The sequence below is a fragment of the Myotis davidii genome, unplaced genomic scaffold (genome assembly GCF_000327345.1).
Source record: "Myotis davidii unplaced genomic scaffold, ASM32734v1 scaffold251, whole genome shotgun sequence".
Lineage (NCBI taxonomy): Eukaryota > Metazoa > Chordata > Mammalia > Chiroptera > Vespertilionidae > Myotis > Myotis davidii.
In genome coordinates, this window is record NW_006282378.1 from 736,225 (window position 1) to 747,268 (window position 11,044).

The window sequence follows — 11,044 nt, forward strand, 5'->3', positions numbered from 1 at the left end:
AAGGCTGGGGTGTGTCCCCTTCCCAGCTCCCCACAGCCACCACCACCCTTCAGAATGGCCAACAGGGGACCCGCCTACGGCCTGAGCCGCGAGGTGCAGCAGAAGATTGAGAAACAGTACGATGCAGACCTGGAGCAGATCCTGATCCAGTGGATCACCACCCAGTGCCGCAAGGACGTGGGCCGGCCCCAGCCCGGGCGGGAGAACTTCCAGAACTGGCTCAAGGATGGCACGGTGAGAGCTGGGCCCCTCGGACCGGAGGTGCTGGGAGGGGAGAGCAGGGCCGGGTCTGGGGACTGTGATTGTTTCACCTGAAGAAGGAGGGCTTACCCGACCCGACTTCTTCCTGAGCCTGGAGAGGGTGCACGCTTCCCTCCCTCCCACTGAGTGAAGGGGTGTGTGTGGGTGTGTGTGAATGGGCCTCGGCCGTGGAGGCCCTAGATGACACCAGGTACTCAAAGGAAAGAACTGTTGATATTAAAATATTGAGGTTTTCACTCTGGCCTCAGAGGCCCGGCCTGGCAGGAGCCTGAGGCTGACAGGTGTGTTCAGAGGGAGAGAGACCTGTGGGTCACTGTCTCTGGCCTGAGGGTGGAGCGTTCTGATCTTCAGTGGGCGTGACCTCACCTCTACACACCTGCCGCCCTCCCCCAGGTGCTGTGTGAGCTCATTAACGGGCTGTACCCAGAGGGGCAGGGCCCAGTGAAGAAGATCCAGGCCTCCACCATGGCCTTCAAGCAGATGGAGCAGATCTCTCAGTTCCTGCAAGCAGCCGAGCGCTACGGCATCAACACCACCGACATCTTCCAGACGGTGGACCTCTGGGAAGGTGGGCCAGGGCCACAGCGCTGTCATCCAGGGGACCAGAGACCGGCTGGGCCATCTTGACCAGGGGGAAGGGGCAGGTTTCTGGCACTCTGAGGACAAAGAGAGGTGTGGTAGAGTAGGCGTGTGTGAGCTCGCACGTGTATGTGCTCACACGTGTGTGCCCTCACACGTGTATGTGCTCGCACATGTGTGCCCTCACACGTGTGTGCCCTAGCATGTGTATGCGCTTGCATGTGTGTGCTTGCACATGTGTATGAGCTCACACATGTATGTGCTTGCACATGTGTGCACTCACATGTGTCTGTCCTCACATGTGTATGCCCTCGCACGTGTGTGCATCTTATGGGGAGCTGACCGTGTTGGGGGCTGGGATGGGAAAAGGTGGGACGAAGAGGAAAAGAATTTGGAAGCTGGGCCTGCTGACTTCGTGATAGAGGTGGAACCCTGGCATTCAGGACCCCAGCTCTGCTGAGGCCAACACCCCCTTCTGCTTCCCAGGAAAGAACATGGCCTGCGTGCAGCGGACGCTGATGAACCTGGGCGGGCTGGCAGTCGCCCGGGATGATGGCCTTTTCTCTGGGGATCCCAACTGGTTTCCTAAGTGAGTATGGCTGGGCCGCCCAGGCCTGGGCAGGCGTGGTCACCCTGCCCATTCCTGTCCCATTCTAGCAGCTGGCCGTTTACAAAGTACTTTCACCTTCATTTACTTCATCCTCCGGCCCGGGACTCCCGTTGGGGAGTGAGGAGGTGGCTTCAGAGAGCTCAAGGCTCAAGGGCAGAGCTGGCAAAGGGAGGACATGACTGGGGCAGCCTCAACCTCCTCCTAACCAGCCCTCCCTCTCCACCCAGGAAGTCCAAGGAGAACCCCCGGAACTTCTCAGACAACCAGCTGCAAGAGGGCAAGAACGTGATTGGGTTACAGATGGGCACCAACCGCGGGGCGTCCCAGGCGGGCATGACCGGCTATGGGATGCCACGCCAGATCCTCTGATCCGCTCCCCGCCCCGCCCCTGCCCTTCCTTGGATGGTTAATATATATAAATATATATTTTAGCAGTGACATTCCCAAGAGCCCCTGGAGCCCTCAGGCTCCTCTCTGCCAGGGGGAGGGCCTGGCCTGGCGCATCTCCTCTGGGGGTGCCCCATGGCGGCCTCTCCCCCTGTGCTTACTAATACATTCCCTTCTCCAAACACACGGAAACTGGACCAACTGGCCTTCTCTTTTCCCCTGGGACCAAAATTTAGGGCGTCTTCCCCCTCCTTCATACCTCTCCTCCCCTGATCTCAATCCATTCCGCGGCGGGGTCAGCGATGCAGCCTCTGGGCCTCCCTTCCACAAATACGCCTCCCCACAGCTGTGGCTGCAGAGACTTAATTTATAGGGAGGGGTCGGTGGCAGCTGCCACCCTGCCGCAGCTGGACTGGGCTCACCACACACTGGAGGCAGCCTGCCCTGGCAGACGCCCTCTTGGCTTCTCATTTTCCATTCCCCTCGCTTTGGCTCAGGGGTGGGGTGAGGGGAGAGGGGAGGGAGGGCTGCCCCCTCTGGGCTGGGGCTTGAAGAATCTGAGTGCTGATTTTGAATAAAGAATCTCCCTTTTTTTGGATGGACTCTGGCTGGCTGTGTCTGGGGCCACTGAGCCCACTGTGGGAGAGGGACTGTGGGGGGAAGTGCAAGACTGAAGAATATGGAGAGGTTTTGAGTGAAAGGTTGCAGTCCTCACCCTCATCTTTGATATCCTCCATCTTTTCCTTTTGGTTTAGGTGGGGAGGTTGGGGTTGAGGAGGGACTGGCCCTCTCATCTCCTCTTGGGCTGGGAGCCATCATGCAGGGTATGTGGGCAGTGTCCACAGAGTGGGGCCTTGACCTACTCAAGGAATTGGGCAGTCCTGCCAGCCAGCAACTTCTTAGGCACTGCAGGAGGGTGGGGCTGGTGGCTGGTACAGCCCTGGGTACTGGCAAGTCTAAAGGGGAGGCCACTCTTGCAGGGCTGGAACAAGGTGGCCAGACTAGCTTGAGGCCCCAGGCAGGGTTTCCATGGTGAAGAGCTGGTGAGCTGGGGAATGAGCTGGGAGTTGGTGGTAGCTGGAAGGAGGAAGCCTTGTTGATCCCATGAACTTGTGAGCTGCATGCTGGGGCGAGACTGGCAGCAAGCTTCCCTTCTAGACGCGGAGCCGTGGACCAAGATGGTAAGGTTTGGGGTCAGGCTGTTCTGAGCTCCTAGCCCTCCCCCGGGCATGAATGTTCCACCCGTAGTTTCTAACCCCTGGTGTTTCTACTCCGTGGCCTTCCCATCAGACCCTGTGTTGAGAGACCCTGGGCCAGCCTCCCACATCAGGTGCCACCCCAATCGGCCAGCTCAGGGGCCTGGTCTGCATGGTCTCCTCCCCCCTTTCTACTTCATGGATCTGTTTCCTTAGGAGGGGGAGCACCCCTCTCCGCATTGTGCCTTTCTCCCACCGTTCCCCTGGGCCACTGTGGCTCCCTCTGCCAAGAAGCACCTACTGTGCGGCAAGCCCTTGCCAGGGCTGTGCAGAAGTGGCCAGCCCAGTGCCAGCCTGATCTGACACCAGCAGGACGATGGGATTTGCTTGCTGACTGCATATATCTCCTTGGGCACAGATAAGATGGACCGCCGCCTGTGTGCAGGTTCCCAGGGATTGGCCCTCCCTCCACCACCTTTATCTCCCATTCAGGGAAGGTTTGTGGAATGCCACTGAACGGGAGTGAAGTCATTACAGAAAAAGCATTGAATTCACGGATATTGATACTAAAAAAGCAACCTATTTGCACCCTTCCCTGATTCAGTTATAGCTGAATTATTGGCCACCTGCCTCACAAGTTCATGAGACACAGCATGGTACAGAGGCATGAGAACCAGTCTTCTACCAGTGGATTCTGACAATAGGAGGTGGATGTTATGGTATTTCCTTCTTTTGTTTCCCGATGAGCACACTGGGTCTTAGGGCAAGACATTTGCCCAAGGACATGTAAAGTGGGGAGACAGGGATCTGAGCCTGGTCAACCTGGCCAAATCTGTGCCGTTCTAGGCTCAGCAAGAAGAGGGGCTTCGAGGGATGAGGGTGACAAAAGGTGTTGAATGAGTGAGTATCACCCTGCTCTGTGCCTGAGTCACCTGGGCTGGTGACACACTGCCCTGCCAGCCCAGGGTCCCAGCAGCCCTCCTGTCTGTCAGCTTCCAGTGCTGCCCCAAGTTCATTTCCAAAAGGTAAGAACCCCAGAAGCCAGTGCTCCCTTCAGCCAGAGTAGGGGAGGCTGGAAAGGGCATGGAGAGTGGGGTGTTGCTCTGGGCACATGCAAGGTGCATTGAGGATTTGGAGTCGGTGGGAGAGGGCGGGAGGAAGAGAGAGGAGCCGACTTTGGCTCACAGACTCCTTGCCTTCAGCCTGGAAGTGGAAAATCACTGTGGAGGTGGAGAGAAAGTGGGCCCGGCCCTTTGTGGCCCAGTGAAAGGAGAGTTGGAGGGGGAGGACCAGGGCGGGCTTCGGCAACTCCACCCAGTTTGGCTCACGGCAGGTCTGCGGTTTGTTCCTGCACCTGTGAGCTCGTGTCCAGGTGTGACAATCCCCGGGACTAGGGCTCAGGTGAGGAGGAGAGTCTAGGGCAGTGAATGGGAGCTGCCTGTGAGCATGTGTCCACCGAGGACTGGGGATTGTGGGTGCAGGGAGGTGTGTGTCCTGGGGTGGGTGTGTAAGCATCTGTGTGCTTGCACGTGGCTCCGGGGAGAACAGTATGTCCCATTCCTACCTCCACAGCCACCTCTACAGCCCAGGAGGCCTTTGAGAGCTTGGCTAACAGCCCGAGGAGCAGTGGAACAGGGAAAGGGCTGGGCCCCAGGGCGGAACAATAAAGGCCCCGGGATCAGACCTGTTGCCGAGAAGGCTAAAGGGTAAATTAGTAATTTGTCTCCTCACAAAGAAATACATTTCAGTCCCAGTGGCTACTGGAGGGAGGTCGCTGAAAAGAATGCACTGAAGTTACCTCTAGAGAAACGAGATTAGACAAAGAAAAATTATCCTCTTGACTCTGAAGGTTCCTAGCCTCTGGAATCTCTTAAGGGTCAGGAGGAGGAGCTTTAATAAGTGGACAAATCCCATCTTTTTAAGGTGGAAAATGGAAAGTTCTGCCTGGGAATGCTCGCACACACCCATTTCTTAATTCACGTATTCATCCATTCAACCGTTTTGGGGTTCTACTCTGTCAGGCCTTAGGGGGTGTGTGAAGATTCTTATATGATCTTTTTGCTCAAATTGCCCAGCCCTGTGGGGATGGAAGGCAGATAGCAGTTCTGATAACCCAGAAGGCCAGTGATACACATCTCTGGAGGAATGCAAATGGGGTTCTAAGGACCAGCCCCCCGACCTTCCAGTCCTGGGCCATCTCCAGAGGGGAGGCTGCTGGTGGTGGGACGGCAAGTTGAGGGCCAAGTTGAGGGCACCGATCAGGGGTCCTTTTCCCAACCTGCCCTGGGCAATGGTGGTGCAGGTTAGAGGGACTCCTCCAGAACCAGGAGCAGTCACTGGCTGTGGTTAGAGACCAAGTGTCAGGAGAGGGTGAGGGGACTTTGACCTATCCCTGCCTGCGGTGGGGGTAGGCACAGAGGCCTGAGTCCGGGTGAGGACCAGGGGTTGGGTAGGGACAGATCAATCAACATCACTGGGCAGGGGGAAGGGAAGGTCGTACAAACATCTCCACACCAGGGCTGTCACACCATTTCACCCCCTGCTGGCAGGACCTGACTTTTGAATTGTGTTCCCATTGGAGAGATGTGCTCAGTGTGGGAATGAACCATGATGTGCTGATGCCATGCATTACCACTTTTGTGCTAGTCAATGTGCTAGGAGCTTTAGTTATATTTCTTCCTTCATTGTTTCAAAAATATTTCTTGAGCACCTATTCAGGGAAAGACCTCGGCTGGGTGCTGGGGGAGAGAGCAGTAAACAAGACACATGCAGTCTCTGCCTCCTGGGAGGAGCTGGAAAAGCAAAGAGCCAGTTGTCATATAATGTGATATGTGGTGTGACGAGAGGCAGGTACTGAGAACTTCACACAGGGGCCATGGCAGGGAAGATTTCTGGGGGAGGCCGATGTCTGACTGAGGATTTAAGGACAATTAGAAGCATGGAGGAGAGGCCAGTGGTGGTGAGGCGAGTGTCCCAGGCTGCTGTGCACATGTGCACGGGCTGGGGGTGAGCTTGGGCAGCACTGGGCTGCAGAATGTCTGTGTTTACAGGTGTAAGGTGCTGAGGAATGTAATGGAAAAGGGGAGCTGGGCCGGATCATCCAAGGAAACTCAAAGTCAAATGAATAATTTTGGACACTTCATTCGGGCATAGGGAGCCACGGGAGGATTAAAATGGAGGGGAATGAAGAGATAAGAGCTGTGCTCTATTTAGAAAGTTCCCTCAGGCTGCAGGGTAGAGAACAGTCTAGGGGTGGGGAGGATGATGAGGCATGCCGGCTTGAGGGGGTTACTGCAATAGCCAGGCTGGAGTGGGAGTGGCCTGGGTTAAGGGGAGGGCCAGGGGGATGGATTTCAAAATTGTGTAGTGCTTTCCGCTGGCTTTGGAGCGTGAAGATGGGGGAGAAGGGTCTAGAACAGGGGTGGGCAAACTTTTTGACTCGAGGGCCACAATGGGTTCTTAAACTGGACCGGAGGGCTGGAACAAAAGCATGGATGGAGTGTTTGTGTGAACTAATATAAATTCAAAGTAAGGGGAAGTAGCTAAAAAAACATTTATTAAAAGGGTGTCTTTTTTTTTTTTTTTTTTTTTTTTTTTTAGTTTTATTCATTTCAAACGGGCCGGATCCGGCCTGCGGGCCGTAGTTTGCTCACTGCTGGTCTAGAAAGACAGGCTACTGGTTTCAGCAACTAAGCAAATTGTGTTGTCTGTTGCTGGGACAGGAAATCCAGGAGAAAGGGCTTGAGTTCACCACAAATTACAGAGTGGGGCTAAAGTGGGGGCAAGAGTAGGTTTACAGTTGTCTATATGGAAAATAATGCAATAATTAATAAGTAAACTGTGTTTCGAGTATGCATAACTGTAAACCTACTTTTGCCACACTAGTATTATTCTCTCCCATTTTACAGATGAGAAAACTGAGGCTAAGGGAGCAAAAGTAACTTGTAGAACCCAGGCAGTGGCTGACCTGGGATTTAAACTTACAAAATAAGTCCAAGCTGATTGTTCTATCAGAGGGCTCCCCTGTGAGGGGGCTGGCCTTGGGGAAGGGTTTGGTCAGCAGCCAGCATGAACTGTAGTTTTTCTGTGGGTGGAGGCCGGGCCACAGTGAGGAAGGGAGAGGTCAAGCCTGGGAAGAGGTGCAGGAAGTTCAGTTTTGCAGGAGCCGCCCCTTTAAGGCAATGGAAGATCTGGCAGCTTCAGAAAGGAACGAAGGGAGGGAGCCCAAGGCCCAGCCCCTGGATCCTGCAATTTAGGGTTTCTGTCCTCAAGACTCCCTGACCTTTTGGAGCCCCCTGACAACCCAACTTCTACCTCCAGCAATAAAAGCCACCACAACCATCAGGACAATTCTGAGAGTGTTTCTTTCACGTCCATACGAATAATTCCAGGGGCCTCATCACCTCTTGGGAAGGTTTCAGTATTTGTATACTCTTTGGAGATAAGGGAGAAACCGAAACCTAGAGACTGTAAGTGATGTGCCAAGTCTCAGGGTTCTTGAGAGTAGAAAGCATACCTTGCCTGGCCAGTGTGGCTCAGTGGTTGAGCTTTGACCTATGAACCAGGAGGTCACGGTTCGGTTCCAGGTCAGAGCACTTAGGGAGCGTGCAGGAGGCAGCCAATCAATGATTCTCTCTCATCACTGATGTTTCTCTCTCTCTCCTCCCTTCCTTTCTGAGATCAATAAAAGTATTTTTTTAAAAAGAAAGCATACCTGTGTCTCTTCATATGGCTCGAACAGTAGTGCTTGGCTCAGAAGGAGCTCCATCAACGTTTGTGGTTTGGAATTGGTTCTGTGTATACTAGGACCCACGTGTCTGGACTCCTGGTTACTCACTAGAAATTGAAAAGACCCAAAGTCAAGCACCCCTGGGCATGAGGCTGGCTGTAGACCTTAGTGGACACAGGGTGCTGGGGCTGCCCCCTTCTGTCCTATATCTTCCCCCAGCCCTGCCGCAAGGAGCCCCAGCTTCATGAGATGTATGCTGCTCCGACTGCACTGGAGTCGCCTGGGGTGCTGGTTAGAAATGCAGGTTCCAGGGGTCCTAGGCTTAGAGTCTTCAGTGGAGGCCTGGGGGGGAGGGGGAGGGGTGCCTTACCTGGCATTTTAAACCCTGCTTCCCATACTTCCCGGGCACTGTCTTAGGAGACTGGAGAGAACTTTCTCCAACATGAAAATGGAGGGCCCTGGCCTGAGGCCTTGAATGGGAGGTGTCCTACCCCTGACCTTGCACTGTTTGGTGACTGTAGCTGCGTTGCCAGGGGAACGTGTAACTTCCTGGCGTTGGCGGTTTTCCTCTCCTTGGCCTTATCTCAGCATCTGACACCCAGTCCAGGGCCCATGCTGGTCTCGCGCATAGGTGGGAAAGCTGGTGTCAGCCAAGTGGAGGTGAGTGCAGGCGCTGCAATGCTGGCCCCAGGACCTGGGATGGGCCGGAGGGTGGGGATGAGGTTTTGAAGGGAGCAGGGGGAGGCCGTAGATTCCTTAATGTCTTTTTCCTTGGCCCGGGGGATATCTATCCAGTGGGAATGTGGCCAGGTTGGGGGAGGGGTGGAGGGAGGGGATGTACGTGACCAGCAATGGGGCTCTCTCTGTCTCTTCTCTGGAGATTCAGTTCCTCATTCCTTGGGTGGAGGGCACCACTATCAGGCGATATTGCCCTTCTGGCTTGTGTTTTCTCCTCCTTCCTTCCTCTTCACTCTGGATCCAGGGTCTCCAGCTGCAGGCATCCCCCAGTCCCCACTTCTGCTCCCACCCCCATATCCCTTCCCCACACCCCTACGGTCTCCCTGGTGCCCACAATCTTTCTCCTTGGTCCTGAATTTCTTCGTTCCTCATACTCTCTCCCTGCTTCTGCCCCGTGCCTGGTCTCTCAGGTTGTAAGGATGATAGAGAGTTTTGAAGAAAGAGGGAAGGCAGCAAATACTTCGAGTGAAACAATTTATGCATGTAAATGTTTGTGTGGTAAGCCCTCCTTTCTTTTAGAAGGACATGAAGGTGGTGTTTGAGAGTTCAAGTGTTCCAGGAAGAAGAGGGGAGAAAAGTAACCTTCCCCGCGCCCTTGCAACTGAATATTTACAGTCTGATTCCTGTTGTGTTTAGACTGCACTGAGGACAGAGCCGTTTCCCCACGCCCACCACCCACCCAGTGTCCTCTGCTCTGGAGGAAGGAAAGGGGAAGAAAAGCAGCAGGTACCGTGTCAGTTGACTGTTGAGCCCGGCCTTCTCTTCACAGAGCCTCTCTTTCGGGCTCTCACCCCATCTCCCAGATCAGGAAACAAGGCCCAAGGGGGTGGGCAGGTTGCCCAAGGTCTCTCAGCTGTACCCGGCGGAGCCAGGGCCCAAACCCTGCTGCTGGTCTGGCTCCAGGATCAGCCCCTGCGGTCCTTCCTCACTGTGCTGCCCAGGCAGGCCACCCATGGGGGAGCTTCTAGGCTGTCCTAGATGGAATTGCTGGCTATGAACAGCCTAGAACCGTGGTCGGCAAACTGCGGCTCGCGAGCCACATGCGGCTCTTTGGCCCCTTGAGTGTGGCTCCTCCTAAGCCTTAGGAGTACTCTAAGTTAATAACAATGTACCTACCTATTTAGTTTATTTTAAAAAATGTGGCTCTCAAAAGAAATTTCAATCGTTGTACTGTTGATATCTGGCTCTGTTGACTAATGAGTTTGCCGACTACTGGGAATCGGTGCTTTTCTGAGAACTGAGCGGGCATCCCAGAATTCTCGTCACAGGCCATTGGTACCCCTAAAATAGGAGCAGAAGCTGCACAGGGCAAAGGAGGCAGGCCCAGAGGAAGGAGTGGGGCCCCTGTCCTGAAGAATTCCCAGGATGTGTGTAGCATGGAGTTCAGAAAAAACATGAGCGAAATAGACCATCACCAACAAAAAATCACGTACACAACACAAACTCTTCCGCAGCAGTGTGGCAGCCCCATCACTTTTGCTCATTCCACATATGTGGCCCTCCTACCCGCATCCCACTACACTCTCAGCATCTCTGATTCCTGTGTTCAGAAGGGCAGGTTTCTAAATGCATTCAAGGAGGGAGGGAAGGAGGGAGGGAGGGAAGGAAGGAAGGAGGGAGGGAGGGAGGAAAAGAGGGAGGGAGGGAAGGATGGAAGGAGGGAGGGAGGGAGAGGAGAGTCAGGAGTCAGTCTTTCTTCTCACACAGGAGACATGCTCAAGTGAGTCCAGCCTTTTCATTTTAACCAAATGGCTCCTCTGGGTCTTGTCTCCCAGACTCATCCCGTCTAAATGTGCTTATTCATCACAGAGTCAAAATTCCAACCCCTCCCGCCTCAGCCAGAGTGTGGAGCGCGTCAGGCGGCCAGCAGAGTGGGGCCCGCAGACCAGCCCCCAGGAAGGCTCCGCGGCCCAGTGGGGTGAGGAGGAGCGCGGGACCCCGGCCAACCCAGGGCTGCTGGGCTCTGCTCCCAGCTCCTCTCCTGGCGGGAGCTCCTGGCTCCAGGCTCCTGGCCCCTAACCAGCAATCCACGGTTCATTCTGAGGCGTCTCGGGGAGTGGCAACCCAGCAGGAAGAGCACGCAGCCAGAGGTGGGGCTAGGATTGGGCTGATAATCTAGATACCTGCTATTCCTCAGGCACCTTCAGCTTCTTAAACCTCCTCCATTGCTCTCACCTGTGAGGCAGTGAGCTGGAGCAGATGAGAGTGAAGTGAGAGATCGGGGATGGTATAGAACTGTGGTTCTCAACCTTGGCTGCACATTAGAATCACCATGGAATCTTTTAAAAATCCTGATTTCTGGGCCTCATCCTCCGGAAATTCTGTGTCTTTGTTATGGGGTGTGGTCACAACATTAATAACAAAGAAACAGAATTTCTGGAGGATGAGGCCCAGAAATCAGGATTTAAAAAAGATTCCCAGGTGATTTTAATGTGCAGCCAAGGTTCAGAGCCACTGGTCTAGAAGAAAGACCCCAAAGATGCCAGCAGGTAGAAATGAGAGGAAGAAGGGAAGGGCTCAGGGGAGGAGGTGGGAGAGGCGGTG

At 54.5% G+C, this 11,044-nt stretch overlaps 1 protein-coding gene across 1 annotated transcript in view; it reads left to right on the forward strand.

Annotated features, from left to right (window-relative positions):
* Positions 1 to 2,435, forward strand: part of TAGLN2 (transgelin 2) — a 7,898-nt gene extending 5,463 nt beyond the window's left edge. The window contains exons 2-5 of the mRNA XM_006752840.2: positions 27 to 234; positions 655 to 829; positions 1,327 to 1,429; positions 1,678 to 2,435. Of these exons, the coding sequence (XP_006752903.1) occupies positions 55 to 234; positions 655 to 829; positions 1,327 to 1,429; positions 1,678 to 1,819 (600 nt within the window). The 5' untranslated portion in view covers positions 27 to 54 and the 3' untranslated portion in view covers positions 1,820 to 2,435. The remainder of the gene's footprint in view (positions 1 to 26; positions 235 to 654; positions 830 to 1,326; positions 1,430 to 1,677) is intronic.
* The last annotated feature ends 8,609 nt before the right edge of the window (positions 2,436 to 11,044 follow it).